This window comes from Zosterops lateralis (assembly GCF_965231275.1).
Source record: "Zosterops lateralis genome assembly, chromosome: 5".
In the NCBI taxonomy this organism is placed as follows: domain Eukaryota; kingdom Metazoa; phylum Chordata; class Aves; order Passeriformes; family Zosteropidae; genus Zosterops; species Zosterops lateralis.
The window spans coordinates 39,614,348-39,636,383 of NC_139766.1; the positions used below are offsets into that span (position 1 = coordinate 39,614,348).

At 36.9% G+C, this 22,036-nt stretch overlaps 1 protein-coding gene across 2 annotated transcripts in view; it reads right to left on the minus strand.

The window, feature by feature from the left end:
• TLL1 (tolloid like 1) overlaps nt 1-22,036 on the minus strand; it is a 122,569-nt gene that overhangs the window by 9,770 nt on the left and 90,763 nt on the right. For both annotated transcript variants that reach the window (XM_083862267.1, XM_083862268.1), the window contains 6 exons: nt 19,811-20,006; nt 18,241-18,366; nt 15,198-15,358; nt 12,111-12,291; nt 5,526-5,651; nt 4,056-4,183 (listed from right to left, as the gene is read on the minus strand). In XM_083862267.1, coding sequence (XP_083718393.1) covers nt 4,056-4,183; nt 5,526-5,651; nt 12,111-12,291; nt 15,198-15,358; nt 18,241-18,366; nt 19,811-20,006 — 918 coding nt within the window. The remainder of the gene's footprint in view (nt 1-4,055; nt 4,184-5,525; nt 5,652-12,110; nt 12,292-15,197; nt 15,359-18,240; nt 18,367-19,810; nt 20,007-22,036) is intronic.

Genomic DNA, 22,036 nt, shown 5'->3' on the forward strand with positions numbered 1-22,036 from the left:
ATAAGACTTTTTGAGCAGGGCTAAATTTCAACAACCCCAAAGCTTAATATCTGGTAATTTCCTCTCATGTAAACACTGTGAAGGCAATATACATCTTTGTGAATTTTATATAGAGTAACCTACAATTTAAGTTGAAATTTAAAATCTATTTTGTTCAACAAAATAGCATAAAAAAATGAGTAGTCATGTAGCTGACTGTTCATAAATTAAAAAACCAATCAGAAAGCCCCAAACAAAACCCCATAACCCAAACAGAATAAAATTAAGAAAAAAACAATTAAAAGGAATAAAACGGAACTATCAAATACTGATCAAATATCACAATTAAGCATTATCTCTGGTGCACCAAAACAAATCTGACCTACCAAACCACCTGTGGAACCCTGAGAGTGTGAAATGTGATGATAATTTATATTAAGAGCTGACCTAAAGAATATATAAAGAGCTAACACAAAGTTTTTTTCCCCAGAGAACTTGAATATTCAGAATAACACTTGTTTTTTGTGGAGAGCTGTGTGATGCAGTGGATGCAGGTTCATTTCACTGTAAAAGTTTGGGGTTTACATTAAGGGAGTGAAAGTGCAGAGGCAATGAAAACAGCTGTACAGCAGTCACTCCTGCTGCTCTTAAATTGTGGTCAGCTATCCTACTTTTATGATGCCAACTATGTGTTGTCATTTATACCCAAATAAAATCTGATGGATTAAGGAAACCCCAGAAAGCCGAGAGAATAAATCTCAGTAAGGGAGTAAGTTAAACACAGTGTTGAGTCAAGCCAACTTGGAATCAATGGGAACAATAGGCATGATCCAAGAGCAGCCTGCAGAAACTCATTTTCTTTTAGAGGAAAATTATATCTGTTTTGTTCCCTTCTCACCAGCATGAAAAAAAAACCAAAACAACAAAACCAACACTCTCCAGGAATCATATCTCACTATGAGCAGCAAGACACTTTTATTGTTTTTAATATTTGACTTCTCACTGGGATTCCTAAGCCTGCAGAAGCACAGTACATGTTACATTGTGTCCCTCAAACATGTCCAGAAAAAGTCCTAAATCTGTTGTGGGTATAACAATTGATTCTAGCAATGCCAAAGAGAATGCAAGGAACTTGTTTTTAAAGGAAAATCAGATCTTAATATGCATAGTCTTTTAAAATCTCAAAATACTTGATATTTTAAAACACCCAAAACAGTCCCTATTTTTTAAAAATCAGCCAGTTCCTTACAGGTTTGAAAGAAGAGAACTGACAGAAACTTCCCTTAAACATAACTGGAAAGTTGCTGCCAACAGAGTTCACAAATGATCTAATCAAGTTGCTAGTATAATTAAATTACACCCTCTCTTCCTGGGATAAATATTTTTGAATCCCTACCCCACCATGACTATTTTAACCCCATGTGATTTGTCTCCATAGTGGGAATGGTGCTCAGAAATGTTACATAAAGCTTCTGACCATCCAGCCCTTTCCATCTACACCACTCAATCGAGTGGACACGTTGGTGGCACTTCTGGACAGCTGCCTTGATGGGACACTGAAGTCTGTCTCTTATAAACATCCAGCTGATTAGCTCACGAAAATCAGTCTCTCTACTATGTACATTTTCAATGCCATCTTTATCTACATGCTTCATTCAAAAGTTCTGAAGTGCATATTCTTTTTTTTATAGGCTTCTTAATTGCGTCAAATACTTGAATTTAGCCTGTTCAGTAAGAGGCTTTTCATTGATTAGCAGAGTAAGAGCAAACACAACAAAAGATTAGTTTCTGTACACACATCCCTCTCAAAAAAGAAAGCACAGCCTCGCAATTCATGTGGTTTGTTACCATGAAGTAACCAATTCTCTTCTTGCTCAATTGAACAAGAAAACTATGAAAACTAAACTTAAATACAGTGTGAAAGAAAAAAAAATAATGATGTATTGTGGAATTATGGTATTAGTATTATTGATATGGAACCTTGCTGTACTATACAACTTAAAGATATTGTACACACAGAATTTAGTAATTGACCCTGCTGGCTTGCACAGAAGAGCAGACCTCAGGTTAGGGTTAGGGTTAGGGTTAGGTTATTGTTGAAAATTCTATCTAGTAAAATTCTACTTATTTTTCAAATTCCATTGGCAAAAGCCAATTTCAAAAAATCCTTTTCTTTCTAAAGTAGATTATGGAATATTTTGCTTAAGATATTGGAATATTGGAATTTTGCCTGCTGTGGGTATAAGTATTGGGAAAGCTTTACAGTAACATGCCTATACCTGGCTGGCTTTAGTTTATTCAGCCAGGATGAAGAATACTTTCTCAGAAGCAGCAGTAGGAAGGCTGCTTCAATTAGAAATCTATTTTTCACCCTTGGAATGGACAGAGCATTCACACCACTCACTCTCCACCACCACCATCCACTCCAGTACAGTTTAACTGTTTTACTTTTGGTGAACAGGGATCAATACACAGTCCCACACCAGCACCAGTAACAGGAATGGTTTAACCTCAGCCAGCAGCCAAGCCCCAGGCTTGCCTGTTGCCTGCTCACTGCCCCACCAGTAGGACTGGGGAGAGACCTGGAAGCGTGAAAGGCAGGAAACTTGTGGACTGAGATAAAGACACTTTAATAGGGAAAGCAAAAGCCGCACACAAAAAGTGAAACAAAACAAGGAATGAATTCACTGCTTCCCATGGCAGGTGTTCAGCCATCACATGGACCCCATCATGTGTAATGGTTACTTGGGAAGACAAGCACCATCACTCCAAATACCATCCCCTTCCTCCTTCTTCCCCTGGTTTGATGTCCTGAGCATGATGTCACATAGTCTGCAATATCTCTGTGGTCAGTTGACCACAGAGTCACTATCTCTCAGTCAGGTGACACACACCTGTCCTGGCTTTCTCCCCCCACAATCTCCCATTCACCCCCAACCTCCTTGCCAGCAGAAAAAGCCTTGGTTCTGTGTAAGCCCTGCTTAGCAATGACATCTCTGTATTATCAATACTGTGCAGCACAAATCCAAAATACAGGCCCATACCAGCCACTGGGAATAAAATTACCTCTACCGCAGCCAAAACCAGGACAAGGGGTTAGGGTTTGGCTGAGGTCAGTAGTTATGAGATTGCAATATACCTTTCATCCCTGCACAAGTATTGGCTATTCCTTCTACCTCTGAAACAGAGACATCTCTCTCCTTATCTTTCTTTGCTCCAAAGCAGTTGAAAAATCAATTTATGAAGTTTGAATAAAAGGCTAGCTTTTGTTGTGGCTGTCCTGCAAGTTAGCTGCTGAAGAAATGCTGGGGTTGAGCTCAAAGCAAAAACCCCATGGGCAGGACTGTACCTTTGGCCTCATAGAGAGGCTACATAACCTCAGTAAACCTGCAAAGCTATCTAAGCTCTGCTAAGCCAGTCTTTGGTCACCAGCACTGTTCTCAGCCAGCTGGACACAGAATTCACAAATCTACTCCGGGCTGCTCTTCTACTTATGTTAAAATTCAAAACCACTTTTAAATGAGAAATCCAGATTCTCAGGGGTTTTGTATTTTTTTTCCTCCGCAAAAAATAAAACAAAACAAAACAAAACCCAACAAACAAACAAACAAACAAACAAACAAACAAAAAACCCCACAAAAACAAACAAACAAAAAAAACCACCAACAAAACAGAACAGGAAAAGGTGTGTGTGGAGGACTGTTCATAACTCAAAATTTTGCTTTTTCTATATATTGGAATTTGTGTTAGTCGCCTCTGCCCTATTTGCCAAAACTTTCCACAAGTTTTATGAGTTGCAACAATGATATAGTAAAGTCTGACAGGAGAAAAGTGTTCCTCCTGCCATTGCTGTACAGAGTATTTCCAATCACCATAAACTTAAATCACAACTCTATGATATTGAGTAGTCCCTGTTGGCCAGAAATGGACAGGAGTCAGCAAGCTTTTAAAATAGTTTACCTCTGGGATGCAAACTGACAGCAAAGCTTAGTAACAGTTTTGTATCATTGAGCAGTCATTTGAGAAGCTGATTTGACAGAAGAAAAGCTAAAAAGGAAGGGAAGGCAGAGACTCACCAGTTTGACCCTCTGCCCAGGGGTGGCACTGATTTCCCATGTGCACTCCTTCCTGCTGGGATATTTGTCAGGCCAGTTGGGACTCGTGATGATGCCGTTGGGACTGTGAATCTTCTGTTCACACTCAGCTGTGCCAACAGTGATAGCATCAGTTAGTCTGGGGGGCTGTATGCAGAGGTAGTCAAGAAAGTACTATTTTTTTGTCAGGGAAGCCACTAAGTGGAAAGGAACTTTAGGAAGATAGGCAAGCATGCTTTTCAGAGTCATGTTCCTCCCCTCAGGCATGTGCTTAGAGCATTAACCCAGCATGGTTTTTTAAGGATTGCTGTGAAAATACACTGCTGTTTTCAATGGATGGTGCTTTTTTCCCCCCAGAAAAAGTCTTATACAGGAATAAACATAAGATAAATATTAAAAATCAATCAAGTATTTTCCTATCTCCCCCCCCCCCCCACACACACACAAGTAAGTGTGTAAATCCGTATGAAAAGTCTCACTACTCTAACTTCAAAAGAAATTTCTCAAACAACTTATTTTTTTCTTTTCTTGGTAATTTTCACTGCAGCTACGGAGCAATCAATTTGATTTGTAAACCACAGTTTCTAAGTGTACGTATACACAATTTGAGAACAGCTAAGACTAAACTGTGAGTATGTACTAAGAACAACTTATCATTGACTTTGCAACTAAACCACTAGTACCTAGAACTAAAAGAAAGCATTTTTGTATTTAGTTTTAACAATCTCAAATTGCTTTCTAACTATCAGAGAATTATTTGAAAAAAAACCTTTTGGAGTAGGCAAGTAGCATTCCAAAACCAGTGAAAATGCAAATGATTCATAAAGGGCATGTCCTTACTCTCTGATTAAATCCATGCTAGAAACATAACAGCAGCTCACATGATATTGCACATTTGAGGTTTATTTGCAGAGAACTTAAATACTACTGACGTCCCAAAGCCTATTGTTTTCTTGAAGATAGCCACATCTTGAGAGAGCCAAGAGGAACAAAGGTGCATAGGGCTTTGACTGGAACTTAGATTGTCTAAATGTCTAAAACAAAACCAGAAAGGGTAGATATGGTTTCAGCCTAGCTGTGAGTAAACTTACTGCTACTGATAGCAGTAAATCACAACTCTACCAGGCTTCTCTCCAGAAACTCTACCCCTGTGTCTAATACAGCCTTAGATAAATACTTTATCAGAGCTTTAAATATTCTCCACTTCACAGAACTATTGAAAGTAACACTCTGTGCCAAAGATCCCAAATTTTCCAAACTTCATTCCTGAGGACTGCGAACTCAGCCCACACAAATGCTGGGGATGGAGGGGATGGGAAAGGGGAGGGATGTTGTAGTGCTAAAAGCCCATTATCAAGAGCTTTTTTGCTTTCTTTTGTTTGAAAGGAGAGCTGCAGAGAGCTTTCTGCAAGACAGTTGTGTAACCAACCACTCCAACACCTTCCTACTCACCTTCCTTGCAGTCATGTTTATTTTCGTGCAGGACAAATCCATTCCGGCACTGACAGACGTAGCTTCCTACTGTGTTGATGCACTCGTGCTGGCAGCCACCATTGTCCTTGGAACACTCATCCTTGTCTACAAAACACACAACAAGCTCAGGTGAGCACACAGCTCCCAGCAGACCTTGCTACCAAGAGGAACACAGAGCCAGGGGCCAGAGCAGGATAAGCTACAGCACAGTCACTCTTCCCAGTAATGCACTTCCATTCTAGTCACTCTTTGCTCAGCCTGCAGCCTTGCACTGTGGCACAAAGAGTCTGTCTCATCTTTCTAGGAAATGGGCATTAGTTCCTAAGAGAGAAGAACAAACAAGCTAGTACAAAGGAGGTATGAGATTCACCAGCTTTTACTCTTTCAAGTGGTCTAGCTGGTAAAAGTTTCATAAATATCCAGTTTTATTTTAGCAAACAATGGCAGTGTAGTTTATGGATAACACAAATTATTCCGTCTTTGTGCAAACTCCACACTTTAATGGTGATATTTTGAAAGAAACATATAGGTCAGAAAAGACTATAACTTCTACACATTAAACTTTAAGAAGAGAAAGATTTCACATAAGTTTTCTAATAAGTTGAGCTTTTTTCCCCAGCAGAGTGACAGCGCGCTTTACTTTTAATGACTCTGGACATTATAGAACATCACAAAAAGAAAAACATCTCATTGAAAGGAAAAAAAAGAAATTGGCATTAGTTAGTTCAAGAGCTACAGTATAGCATGCAGTTCTGTTTATTAACATATAATCCTTCAAAAGAGCTTTTAGTGTGTTAGAAATAAAGCAGAGAGTAGTTGAGGAAATATGACCTGCATTAAAGAGCTACAAATTCATTGCATGGACAAAAGCCAAACTAGATTAACAGGCTGTCATTGTAGCAAGAGGCCTCAGCTGCCACGCTTCTATGTCATTCAGCTGTTCTTGTTTTAGGTGAGGCTGGTCCCTTTAAAAGAGGCAGACTGCCCCTGACATGTATATACACATACATGCATATATGTGTGCACATGTATATAACCATAAATGTATACACACACACGTATACATTATTAGACATAAAAATATATGCATATAAATATATGTCTATTAAACACACACATATTAAACTTCCCCTGTATTTTACTAAATGTGCCATTTCAACATGCAAAAGAGAGGAGGAAAAAGAGCAAAGGAATTTTGGTTATCCCAGAGGTCTGGTTGTTGCGGGTTGGAATGCAGAGCATTTACCCCCTTCAGTCTTATTTACCTTGGAAAGCAGCAGTTAACATTATCTCCAAACAAGGCAATGTGATATTTCAGACTTCAGCAGGTACACCAAGAATTTCTATATATTAGAAGCCACTATGGAAAATTTAAGTCTCTTTTCATTGTCTTACTCATGCATTTTTTCCCTGCCCTTACTGATGCTCATTCAGTAACACACCAAAGGAAGTTTGCATTGTAATTGCATACATATTATCTTCCTTTGCCAAAACTAATTCAGCACTTGACCTGTTCACTTGCAGGTCTTTCCATAAAAATTAGCTTCTATTAATAATAAAAGATGATAATATGTATTTATGGGTAAATTCTGCAAGTCAAACCCAAGCATCCCCTGCATTTTGTACTTTAAATCTCAAATCTGTTTGCACTGGAAGTTTCTGCAAATGTGAACAGATCTGAAAGTTAAGAAACAGTTGAAAACATAGATACCTCTTGGAACCACGCATTCAAAGAGATACTACTTGTAATTTTGATGATGAAAGCATAGAAGCTCCACAATACACTATTTATGCACCTCGCAAAGGGTGTCCCTAACAGAGGTAGCAAATCTATGCCATTTAGAACCAAAGTCATAATTTTGCAAAAGCAAGCACTATCATAAATTCCATATTGCAAGTGGAAGAACAGTAACCAGCAACTGAGAAATTAGAACTTATATGAACAAAAGTCTTCCATATTTCCCTCCTAAGCATTAGTTTCTAATTTTCCACTAGAATAACAAAATAAAAGGAAGGCAAGCTCAAAATGCATTCAGGTTAGGCTTTCAAGTACAGAGTAGGTGCACAATTCTAAATAAAAGCCCTGTCCATTTTCATCATCCACCAAACTCTGTGAAAACACTGAAAAGTATTTTAACATTAGATATGCTTATATTCTATAAAATAATCTCTTAAGAGACAAGTGCATAAGCAAATAGTCCCATGTTGGACGTCCTCAGAAATAAAATAATGGACAGAAGGTAGAAAGGAGAAGTTTTGGAACACATTTGAACTACAATAATTACTTGTACATAGTTAATCAAGGATGCAACTGTTGAACAAGCCTTCCTCACACTTCATAATTGAGAACAGACTTTCTGTCAAATTGATTGCCCAGTTTAAAAATTTGTGAAAAAAAAAAAAAAATTCCAAAACAATTAGTCTGTATTAGTTACAAGAACAAATGTTTTGCCATGTAAAAACAAAGCCATTTGTTATGCTGACAGATGGAAATGAGTCCCCCCAATTTTGAATGGATACTTTCTTTCTTTTCTCATTTCAGTACTCAGAAGAAGGAAAGATCCATTCTCAAGAAAATAATAGATTGAATCGTTCTGAGGACAAATGGTCGTACCTCTGAGACCCTCAGAGGCCACCAGTCTGTGAATAATACGTACTCGGCCTGAAGGGACCTGTATCAAGTCCTTGCAAGATTCAAAAACAAAAATTTTCTCTTTGCAGGCAGCTTTCTTGTCTGTGGAAAAAAATGTACCAGGATGGCACCAGAGGTGAGTTTGTGTTCAAGGCTAGAAACATTCTAGCTTTCTCTTTTTAACTGCTCAATGAATCACCACCCAAGAAAAGGTGTCCCAACAAACCTCATTTCTACCTTACATCAAAACCCATGTATATTTCAAATGTTTATGCAAAGAATCTATCATGTTTATTTAAAATACTGAAGTAAGTCTGAAACTTATGATAAATGGATGCAGTTTAATGTCAAACTATGGCTAATCCTTAGGTTATCTTCTCAGAAAGATCACTGGAAAAAAACCAAGGGTATTTAAAATATATATATATATTGTTATTATCATTTTGGAGTTATTTAATACTTCTATAGTCTTACAGCCCCAGCAGTGTGCAGAGTCCTGCAGGGACTTACTCCTAGGTCTTCGTCTTATAACAAAAGCAGGAGACAGAGGAGGACAGAAGAAAGAGGGTGAAGAATAAAAACCTAGTTATTGGAATTTTTTTGTTTAGAAGCCTAATACCCAATTCCAAGAAGTTTTAATAAAAGTTTTTTTTAAAAATAATATATAGTGACGCCCTGGGTTTCCTCTCTTTATCCAAGAAACTTGATTATAAATATACAATAGAGTCTCTGTAGATCAGCTAGATCCCTGCAGACACTCCTAACTGAGCTTTCTTCAGAATTGTCCCATCAAATGAAAATTTTACAGAATGCTGAAAAAAATTTTTTCTCACTTTCCAGTAGAACCTGTCTGGCTGTTAACACTATTTTACAGCCAAAAAAATAATTACATGTTGTCTTGTGTCAACATAAATACCTTCCTAATGCAGGTCATCTGTTGCCCTATGTCACTGTTTGCTTTCACAGTTTATCACAGCAGGTTTCAACTACCCAAAAACTGCTTTCTGTCGTCTAAGCTGGATCTGGGCCAAGCTTTCTCATCTCTAGCTGTGGTGCAGAATCCATTGCCAAAAGAGTTGCTGAAGAAAAGAGTAGTTCTTTGGCTGTGCTTGAGGAATATTTTACAGTACAGTACTAATTTAACTTATCCACTTTCTGTCTTGCTGTGCATTGCATATGCCCTTTGCTGGTGAATAGAGTGCAAGATGAAGTGTTATACTCATTACATTTTTTTTCATTATGTATGTGTTTAAGTAAGTGCTTACACATCTACTCTGATTTAATAAATAAAATTGGCAAATGTCTGTAATCAAGTGTCTAAGTATTTCTACCCAGATATCATTCTAAGATTATTATATTCTGAAGATCAATATACATATAAACAGGCAAAAAACCAACACTTCATCAGCTGAAAAATTATGTCATCAACTCCCAAAAGTCAAAATACTTGAAGTCTCATGTCTGCTCTTCATTGACAGATCAATAGCATATCATGCCCATATTAAGGAATTCAGGGATAAGAAAGTAACAGTGTTTTCTGTCAGTCCTAAGATGTCTGATTAACTTTTTGGAGATGACATCTTCTTTTTATATACTTCAAGTTCAAAAGTTTGGTTTGTCTCAAGCATTGAAAGATTTCAGAAAACATGGTCAAACAGGGAAAGCCAGATGACATAGGAGAATGGAATTTGCTAGAAATTAGAACAAATTGAACATAGTTGAGAAAGAGTAAAAATAAAATAATCGTATTATATTCAGATATTTGAGCTCATATGAAATGCTGGCAGGAATGCATTATGAAGCACTCAGTAAATTTATATACTTACAGATTCAAAGACTTTTTATATCAAACCACTATTTTTTTAGAAGGGATTAGATATATACTATATCTGGGACACATCACACATTTCTACTCATTAAAAAACACGTTAGTTCAAAATTATCCCTGACTAAAGAATTTATTCTGTGATCAATGACATCACTGAAACATTTCTTTTTTCAATTACCTTGTGAGAGAAAGATAAGAACATTTCATTTGGAACTGAAATATACAAGGGAAATATTAGTTCAGAAGAATTACAACCTGATGCTTTGTAATCTGTGACCTTTAGCCTAGTCTTTCCCCAAGACACGGCATTGGTGGAACCCACTCATTTAAAAAAAGTCACTTGAGCAAAATAAATAAATAAATAGATATGTGAAGATGAATTATTACTATAGTGAAAACAAAAATTTAACTGACTATAGATGTATAAATGGCCACGACGTCCAGAAAACACAGCTTCTGAACCACGGAGCCTAAATTACTATGCTATCATTGCCAGTCTTAGCTCAAATATCTGTAAGATCTTAGAAGGATTTAAAAAATTTCATTTGCAGTTTCTAGAACTTGAACATGTCAATATTTATTCCTGTAAAATGTCCAAGTATATGACAATTCCTGCTGGCACAACTAGACCTACATAAAATGACTGGTTGTGTGCTTCTAGGAGGGAGCTCTGTTGTGTGCACATATGTATTTACTACAAATAATGAGTAAACTTTGAATGCATCTTGCTAATGTAAATCATAAATTTAAAAGTAAAAGGTGTTACTATGGGTAAAGATGGATCTCTGGAAGATTATGACCAGAGAAATGTGATTACTAGGAAAGAGATATACTTAAAAGAGATCAAATATTTGTTATGACTTTGTATGAGGCAAAACACCTTTTTTCATCTTTCATGGTTGCTTAATAAAAGCACCAAAATAGTCACAATAAGAAAATACTGAAAGTTTAAACTGTTTGCCTTGGTAGATATTTTTTCACTTTCCAAACCACATCCCTTACTCGTTATACAGACTCTTATTAGTCATAATTATTAGTTATTAACAGTAACCAATGAAATATTGTTTCATTTCAGTTTTTGATAAAGTATTTTAAGCAAGCAAATGCTGATAATGGTAGTATATTTTACTGCATGCTAAGTGAAATCAGGATTCTCCAGATTCAGATTTTTCATTGCAATCAAAAAATCTGGAGCATAAGTCAACTCCCAAATTCATCTGTTTGACACCTGGCTTGGGGAGGTGGGCAGCTGGGACTGGTGTTTTGTGGTGTTTCACATAAGGTAAGATATCCCTATGTGTGTGTGTGTAAACACACGGGAAAAACACAAAGCAAACTTCTGCTACAAACACTGAGTGGTCTCCTGCCAGAGCCAGAGTTCTATATTCCACTCTCAGTGGGTAATTGCAGAGGTCATTGTTGAGCAAATATTTCCTCACATCTGAAGCTTCACTCATGTATAACTTTATTCAACAGTGTAAGTCCTCATATGATATAAACTTCTACCGCTCTGATCTCCCTCAGTAAAATTACACTCATAAATAAAAAAACACCGTTTTCTTGCAGGATCAAGATCTTAAACCCTGTTCTTCTGCAAAACATTAAGAAGTGCAAAGTTTGGCACAGATGTACCTATAATGCTAAACAAATGTTGTACCACGAAGTGGTAATTTCCCAACAAATGGAATATATTAAGGGACTTGAGTACAAAAAATACAAGCGTACACAGTGTGCAATTCGTATCACTTTACAACTGGAGTTTGAAAAGAATAGCAACAAAACTTAGGATAAAAGGAATCTTATAAAAACATAGAAATACAGTAAACTTTCTTTTGTCCTCCATATCTCGCAAAGTTTACTTGCTTCTGCTGCTATTTAAGTAGTATATAAATATGTTCCATACATTTTCTACAGACATTACATTTTGGAATGGTATTTTAAGACAGAAGTGTGGTTTATACTCATGTAAATGAAAATAATTGAAAGCTACCAGGAAAACCATAAACAAAGAAGCCACTCATTTTCATACCAAAATTGTGGTTGCTACACCTAGTCAGTGAACACCCAGAGGCACTTACAGGCATACAAGAGTACTTTTCTATACCTGAGAAGAAATGTGCCTTGAAGCCTTTTTTTGAGACAGTGTTGTCAGATCGAAACTCAATTCTCATGTTGTTGTACTGAGAGGTGATAACTTCAGGCACTTCTGTACCGCAGAATTTACCGTGCAGTTTGGAATCAGAAGAAAGGCCACTGCGAATCTCCACATAATCGTACTTGCAAACCTGAGAAAAGACAGGAAAAAATATTTGGCTAATCAAAATAAATGCATGAAACTTTTACAAGCTTCAAGCATTTTACAAATGCCAGAATTCTGATTGGTATGTGCATTGCTGCTGAATAATAAATGAACAATATCCTTCTTCACTTTCTCTTAATTCTGAAAGCATTTGTAAATTCTTACCTTTGTTGATTTCAGGGAAGAATATTTTAAGGTCACTAACACATAGCTAACCTATGAATTACATTCAAAGTTATATTTTTATAGATGCTTACCTGTGTTTAATATCTAAATTTCAAGACGCTTAGAAGCATTCCCACTTAATTTAAATGCAAACATTCCATCAACAGTAAACTAAAACCTAGAAATATTCATCTTAAAAATTATACCTATCTGCGTGGTATAAGCCACATACCTCAAACCTACAAACCTTCTACTGCTTGCATCTTAATGATTTTTTTAAAATATTAATTTTCACCTAGAAATTTACAAGGTAAGTTTTCAGCATTATGTATTTAAGATATATTCATTTATTTCAAAATATGTATCTTTCCACTATTCAAACCATGCAGCTTTCATCAACAGTAGCATAGCTGTAATTTGGAACAGGATGCATGCCATTTTCATTAAAAGGTTAACAGTAAAGTAATACAATGTATAAAAAAGCGTTATGCAAGGCCTACTTCTCATGATAATACTTTCAATGCATAATCCCTTGGTCAACTTAAAGCCATCCACTCAAAAACTTCTAAGCTTCTTAGGCTCAACTATGAATCATTTAATGAAAAATGTCCTAGTTGTCTGCAATTAATAGCTTAAGACAGAACATTGGCCAGGAGGATTCATACAGAGCTTATATTGGTCCATTAAATCCAAGTCATGTTTGAAATATTGCAATTTCTAGTAAAAAAAAAAGTGTCAGGGGAGCTGGAAGGGAACAACAGAAAAGGATGTTTTGGCCTTTGTTGTTCTCTCTCTGAAAAATTGTCATAATTTCCAGTTGGTTTTAATATAATACATAGAAAGATGTAGGTTAAACTTTTATTGTTACCGGAAGAATTTTCAAATGTGGCACAGTTGAAAAGGGACTAATTCAGTTGAAACTCTTTCTGTACAGTATAAAGAACACAAAGATTCAAAAACTTGAGTTACTGCCACAAGCTGATCTATATTAATTGGAAAATATATTTATAATAATGCATATAATTTTCAAATATTGTTCACTACATTGATAAAGCCCACCAATTTCAGCAATACAATAGTGGTGAGTTTTGATGGTTGCAGAGCTTTAGATCAGACATCAAATGTAATTTCAGATCGGCCCAACCTACTCTGTGCTAAACTGCACAGAAAAAATTTACAAGTTAAACTGCACAATGTAAATGTAAAATATTAAAATTGTAGTAGCGTAAAAGGCATATTAAACTTGGTCCTAAATGGACCTCCTATAACAAATTAAAACAATAGAGTACATCATAAATGTATATATTTTATATCTGCACTCAGACAATACATTAGAATTTTCAAGATATTTTATCTGATTTTCACAGGCATCTATCCTTGGTACTATTTAACAGTATGAAGCCAAGATTTAGTAGCACATGAGATGATAAAAATCCAGTTCTGATTGTTGAAACACATTTAGAATTCTTCTATCTGCTTATGTTACCTGTTTTTTATGACCCTAGAAAAGGGATTTAACTTCATTACAGGCCAGGTGTTTTCCTTGCAAATCTTGCTTATGCACCACGAAAGTGCAAGAAAAAGGTTTTTATGACTTGTTCAAATGATAATAAATTTTAATTCTTTTGGACTTAAGTTTTTATTACATCTCTTGCAGTTCAAGTAATAATGATTACAGGACGTGAGTGTAATGCATATATCATTGAAAACTAGAATTTCAGGGACTCGAATCACTCCAAAAAATTATCTGAGAAAAAAAATCTCACATTGCTGCCTCTGAAAATAATATTGAGTTATTTTTGAGAAACCATGGCTGGTTTGGTTCTTAGTTATAAATTAAACTTCAGCTTTTGTCCCTTCAAATACCTCTGCCCAAAAAGTGGGCCATCTTTATATTAAATACATCACTACAAATTTATTTACTCAGAAATAACATCCTAGGGTTTGTATTCTTAATGTCATGTAAGGAATGTGCATATAAACTCAGTGGTTACAGCACATTATGGCTGGAGTGTGGTGAGGGAATTCAATGATATGACAGAGAATTGCCTACAAAGCAGAGCAAAAACTGAAAAGGATGTGCCTGAAACCTGCATTTTGCTGCTTCACATCCAAAAAGCACTGCGACCCCCACTTTGTTTAAAGCTGTAAAGAGCACCCTTTAGCACACGGAGGGCTCTGTCCTGTTCCTCTTCCTACCTGGGCTCTGGGGGCTGCCCAACTCAAAAACTGCTGCTGTTCTATTGTGCCTTATTTCTGGCACTGCTTGTTTCAAAATATTCCCCCAGTGAGATACTTGTAAGTGATTTAAATGCTCCCTCACTCCATCACTAACCACAGCTTATGTGTATTCTTTGTAGTCAGTCTGTAAAGATGATTTGGTTTCTCCAGATTTTCTTCTCTTGAATTCTTTCCAATATGCTTCAGCCCCATTTGCTCTGTTTTATTTTGTTGATAAAAAAGTCAGCTGAGACTCAGCAGAGAACATTTTTTAAAATTTCTTGTAATACATATACATTTAGATGATATGTAAAAGAGAGCTATTCTTTGCATGTTTGTTTTGAAAGAATCCAGAAACAGTCCTAAAACGAAAACACGAATATCCATGCTTATTGTCAGCATATGAAAGGTCAGCAAGGCTTTTATAAGACAATAACTATTTTTGAGTGCTTGTGAAACCATTTAGCATGTAACAGATTGTGCAGCTCTTTGTTCACAGTTACTTACTTCATTCCCTTCTAACTCAAAAAACTCAAACTTCATCGAAATTCGGTATTGCGTCGGGGCAACCACCTGCCACACACAGTTTTTGTTTGGAGGATATTCTTTTGGCCACCCTGGTGTGGTTATAGTTCCATTTAGCTTTGTCAGGAGTCCTCCACAAGCAGCTGTAAAATGAAGAGAACATCATTTCTTGACTGACAGTGTGTTTTACTATAAGCAGAAGCACACTGAGAAGAATCAGTCCTCTCATTACTTATATGCTGCAATGCCCAGACAGACTAATCAGAATCTTGTTTTATCATGCTTGGTGCAAACAAAGAGAAAGAGACAGGCCCTATCTTGAACAGCTTGCAGGTTTGTGGGCAGAGATAAGTTTCAGGACTATACAAGGCGTTATCATATTCATTCTTTTCCCTTCCCTCCAGAGACTCTGGTTATTCTCTCGCAGCCTTTCCCATGCAAGTCCTCTGACCTCACCGTCCTCCCCAAGACCTTGACCACCCCTCTTCTGACAGAGGAGGACTTAAGATGTGCTTCTCTCCCTGATTATTGATGCAGAATCAGCCCTACCTGTCTCAGCTCATATGACTGTATATGCCTCCCATAACCTACTAGATAGGGTCACTTCTTTGGAAGAGAGTCACATACACTTCAGTCACAATTACTTTTGCTGAAGCATGGATGTTCAATTAAAAGAGAAAATGCCTCTTATTTCCAAATATATGCCAAATAATCACCTCCATAAAACAGAAAAATACTGTACTGTGTTTTTGAAGGCAGTTCAACTAGCAAAGGATAAACTCATTAATCTTTTCCATCTGTGCATTTATATTTTTTTTTTAAGAAAAGTAATGGGATTTAGAGAAGCTCTGGATCACACTTTGCTACATTGATACCATTACAGCACTGTGACAGCACTGGAAATCATCCACAAATCTCTTTCCAAAGAGCTGAAGGGGAGACCTCTACTCAACTGCTCTCTGCTAACACTGAAGGCTTTAAAAACTAGCTGTTCCAGTCTAGTCTAGTTGATGATCTCACATGCTGAATCTACTCCATCTAACATAGCTAGGAGAATTCACTAGTTACTGTGTCAAGGCTCATTTTGTCAACTTAGACACACACCAGCGTTTCTCCTGGTCCCTAGTTTTCCATGCAGCACACTTCTTGGTATACATGTAAAGGTAATCTGATAGCAACGGGTGGACTAAGACCTTCGGTCACACCTGAGTGTATAAAAAAAGACCAGACACAGGTTTAGAGACTGCATCCAGATGACACAAGCTGTCTCCTCAAATGATTCAGTCTGGATCAAAACAACTACTGCCAGATTTCAATTTCTGCTTTTGAACATTGTTCTATTGATCCTTGAAGCAAGGGTGGGAAATGTGAAATAGCAAAAAAAGAAAATCTTAATGCTTTCTAATATGCTGCCATTGTTGGAGACTTGGATTAGAGGACCGTAAAGCAAATTTCTGTGCATATCAACACTGCAGTGAAGTATAGGGCAAAGTTTCTGACCTAGAGGCTTCTACTCATGTGTGAATTATTACAGGTAGCTAGCTCACAACCCAAAAGCCCAAACTATAACAAGGAAGTAATGTCACAGTGACTACACAGTAATTTTGGTTCAGCAGTCCTATCTACATACAGTGAGTGCCACTTCAACTGGAACAAACACATACACACTTTTACAGCTCAGAGTTTTTGCTCTACACTGCACTGCACTGCTTAGAGTGACTTCTTTTGACAAAGTTGCTTTACTGTTTGGGTGCCAGGATTGTACCTCTTTTCTATTTTTCAGAGGCAGAGAGAAGAGTATTCTGAAGGACCAATAATCTTCTCTAACATTCTGACTTGAGTCAGCAAGCAGATTAAACTCAATTCCTTACATGAATTTGGGCTGATCAAAAGCCCAGAGACCAAACCTCTGTCTTCATGGCCCTCCCACTTTGATTAAACTTATTTTCTTATTGTCTTCCTAATATGCAGACATTCAAATAAGTTATTTTTCCAATGATCTCTTTGCTAAAGGTGGGGGAGGGAAGAGAAACAACCAAAAAACCCCTAACCAGCTTGATGAGAGCCAGAATCTAACACGCCTTTAATCTAGGACTTTCACCAGCTCACACAAACATACAACAAGCAAAAAGAATAAAACCAATCCCACATATCGAAAAGCAAAATAACAAGAAAGAATTGGAAAGAAACTAGGCAAAACAACCCCAAGTTGTGAAAAATATTCCAGGAAATTGGAAAAGAGAGAGACCAGTGAATTACATCAGAAGAAAACCAGGGCTCCAAGTACTCCAGTTTTCAAAATCCATTCACTAGTCAAACATATGAGCTAAGAATAAATTTGTGCTATCCTTTGATTTATTGGTGTCTATGAGTAAAAATCAAACAATAATTGCTGCATAATGGTCAAGAGCTTAGGGTTCTTTCTTTTGATATGAAATATACATAGAATGCAAAATCTTATGTCAGTTAATCCTATGTTTACACAGACTTCCACTATCTCTTTATTTTTTTCCTCCATACAATTATTTGAACATGCTTTGCTCACCCTGCAAAGTAAGGAAAGTTCACAATGTGACTAGGAGTAGGGAGGATTCCTCTGAGCTTTGACCTAAAATAGAGGGCCCTTGGTCTTCTGGACCAGCCAGCTTTCCAGGACATCCCAGTCAGAGGTGGTCAGAGAACTGCTAAACACTCTGATTCTGAGAAAGTGGCACATTACTCTACCAGCAATTGTCTCCTAGAGAGAATTTGCTTTAGTGAGTATGAATAGTGTAGTAAGTGGCATGAAGTCCTACTTTGCACCATTCCTGATTGACTAACAGCAAAATCTGCAAAATGAACTTTCTGACAGACAGGGGGACGGACACGGCTCTAGCATCACTACTAAAAAGACAGCACTGGTTTTCTGGGTTGGGTTCCATGGATCTCATGCTGCTCAGACAGAACCCAGGAAATGTATAGCATTTCATTCAGGCAATGGCACTCTGAGAGCTTTAAGAGCCCATAACACAGCAGCACACTGTACCTTCACAGCTCTTCTTGTCAGGACCAAGCTCATAGCCAGGATCACAGGCGCACTGGTAACTGCCCAGGGTGTTTACACAGCGCTGCTCACAGCCACCATTGTCAGGTTTGGCACACTCATCTTCCTCTGCCAAGATAAGGAAGAATACAAAAATGTGTTAAATAGTTACCTTCTTCAGCTGTAACCGCTGCATCAATATTAACCCAGAAAGCTGTATGCAGGCCAATACAAGATGCACTACATAAAACATTGTGGTTGCTGACTAGAGGATTTTCAAATGCTAAGGAGACCTGCAACAGAGAAAATAAAAATTTGTCCTTTGTGGGGTGTGGGTGTTTGGGTTTATTTCTTTCTTTTATTTTTATTTTAACAATATCTACTGACAGCTGCAGAACTAATTTATATGAACTTTGTGTGCGGCATACAGTAATTCAGACAGTCATAATCTAAAGATTGTACAAAGTATTGAAGGAAAGATTGAAAATCCACAGTAGGGTCACTTGAAGGGCACTTTATCTCCCTCAGAATCAATCTGTACATTATCCTGAATTCATACTCAAAAACAGATTAACAGAATCCTCAAATCCTAGGTTTTATTCTACTGATATTAAAAGGAGCAAGATGAATCAAGGCTGGGGGAGGGAAAGGAATTGTATGTTCTCTCTACTAGCTCTGAAATACACCCATGAGATTCATTACTGGAATATTCCTTGGATGCCTGAATTTTTCTTCCTTACAAGTAATTTGGGAAAAATCAGAGCTCCTACTCTAATGCCTATAGTCTTCAAAATTATAATTGTCTACATTGAAAACTATCAGTTTGGATTAGAAAAGCCATGGTTCCTTCTCAAAAGAGCAAAAAGGTTTTCCTGATGGTATGACCTCTATTTCAGGTGTCACCATGGCCATACCACTGCCAGTGGCTTTACCTGTGTCACCAGCAGCACCAAGTGCCAATTACAAACTTTCCATGCGTCAAATGTTTCAGGCATAGCTGCAGTTGTATGACATCCTCCTCCTCCCAAAAAACATCCACTACTCAAGGAAGACTATGAGGTTATTGTTCAGTATGATTTCTGATCTGTTTTTTGGGGTTTTTTTTTCCCTGCTTACAGAGAATGAATTGATAAAGCAGACCAATCTAGAAAACAGATTAGAAAAACCTGACAAGATTTAGACAAAGTAAGAAAAAAAAATCTTAACAGGAAAAAAAAAGCCATTTGCAATTATACTGTTTAACTAAATATTTGATAACAATGTTAAAAAGTGCCACCTTTTTACAAAATTAGATATATTTCAGAACTAAGTTGATTAACTGAACCCAAAGACAGTAGAAAGTTGTGCTGAATATGTTCCTTCACTCTTGGGACAAATTTTACTAGGAGATGCAAAAACCTCTATCATTTTGTTTTGAATAAATTGTATGCCCCGGAAAAAAATGTTCTAGAGACAATACAATCCATTAGTAAAAAAAGATTGGGAAATATTTTAAACATCCTTTTATAATTTTTCTAGTCCAAGAAGAAGTTATAAGCTAGTCATAACTCCCCAAATATGTTTTTACACTTACCTTTAAAAAAGTTAGCTGCGAACCCTGCTTTATTAACAGTTCCATCAGAAACAAACTTCATCCACAGGGTATTAGAGGTAGATCTAATGTCTTCTGGCTTGTCATAGCCACAAAAGTGACCAATTAAAGGACTGTTCTCATTTGTTCCATCTCGGATTTCCAAGTAGTCATATGCACAGTTGTCATGTCTTTCAATCTGTAAAACATAATTTTCCAAGTGACCTACCTGAACTTGACCATAAATATCAAATATCAGTCAGACAATAAACAGAATTTAATTTTTTTGAAGTTAAAGTTAAGGTCTCTGTTTAGGGTTCAAGCAGCAGGAAGAAGAACGAGCATCACTGAAGTGATTTTAACTATATTTGTTTTCTATACACACACACAAAAATTTTGAAATGTTACTACAGAAACAATAGCCTAATTGGGAAAAAAAGTAACTAAAAAAAGACATGCTCACCTCTAAGCTTCCTAGTGTTCTGCCCAACTTCTATTCTCACTTCAAGTCCTCTTTTTTCATGTACACTCAACTAAAGAAGATTAATGGCTCAGCAACTAAACAGGTCAGAAATATTCACTGTTTTAGCAATATTAAAAAGCTCGATTTTGATCAATATTATAAGATTTTTAGAATCTCCCTTTATCTTCCAGACAGAGCAAAATTTTGCACTTGTCACAGTTCACTGATGTTGCAGGATAAAGGTAAAAAATTGCAGTGTGTAAGGAATTTGGTGCATCTGAAGAATTAGATCCAAACACGCATCTAAAATGATCAGCTCTTAAGTAGTCAACAGAACAGAGGACAAGAAGAAACTCATTTTTCTGTGGCTGATGTGTCTAGTTTCTGTTGCACAATTCCTGATTTCAGGGGTCTTCTTTTGATTTTCCGGGTCAATGAGTGAACCTTTGCTGTACTGATGGAGAAACATACTGAAACCAGAACAACTGAAAATTTCCCTTTCCACTTAAACTTTCTGCCGGATGACACTCAAACACAGGCTAATAGGTGAGTGGGCATGTGTGCATGTCTACTGGAGCAGCAAGCCTTGTGCTCTTTACATAATAGCATTTGCAAGTCAATCAGACTGGGAATTTGCACCAGAGAGGAAAGCAGTAGCAGCCCAAATATGACCTTGTCCAGAAGCTAGTTAATTTATGATGTTTGTCTTCATTGAGAGTGTGTCTTTCTCAACAGAATTTAAAATCCTCTTGAGCTGGGTCATTTTACTGCCGAAATACTTCACATCGCTCAGTCTTATTTATAAAAGAATTAACTAGATCCAAGCATTCAAAAATAATTCCTATAAGGACACTCTCACTCAATGAACTGGCTGAATTGGGAGAGGCAAGTTTAGGGGTGGAGAGGGTGGAGAGATGGCAGGATCACAGTCAGGTAGAAGGGCTGGAGAAAGCCTCAAATACAATTCATCCATATTCTGTTAAATTGATAAAGAAGTCTAAACTAAGCCCAGAAAAATCTACATTTGATCTCCAGAGAGTTTTTCTTGCACGTAAGCTTCACAGTAAGTAGAAGTATCCACTGGTTCTCTGCTCTACTTGTGCATCAAGACCAACACAAAGCTCAGGAATCTTCTCAGACTAAGGAGCTTTCACTTAGCACATTAAAATTTCTTATATAAGAGGGAAAATTGGGGGAAAGAACTGTTTGATTTTATGCCATTTTAGTGGCATCAAAATATGGCACTTACACACACTTATCTGTCTTCTTTCCAACTTTCCAATTCTTCAGGCATTTACATGCATAATTTTCTCCCACCCACTCGTCTGTCACAAACCATATTGCCATTTGCTGTCATTTCCTAGATGTTTACTCGGGAATTGCTTTGGAACAGAGTTTGGGAATGAATGAGGAAAGCCAGGAAGATTTGGGATTCAACCACCTATTGCTGATTTTAGTGGCAATTGTATGCAACTAATGCAGTACATGAGCACTGGTAAGTTTTTGACAATATCAATTCCAAATTTTCATTAAACTAAAAAATAAATTCATGACATCATATTCCAATTTGAAAAAAAAAAGTCTGCCTTGTTATCTCAGTAAAAATCAAAAAGTGAACTGGTTCAAAACTCACTAATAGCAATGAAGGAATTGTGCATTTTCCCCACACATCTGTGGTCATTTCAGTACTTAAGACATTCAATTAACATCATTTTTTTCCCTGTTTCCATTTTTTATGAACAATATGGAAATTATGATTATCCACC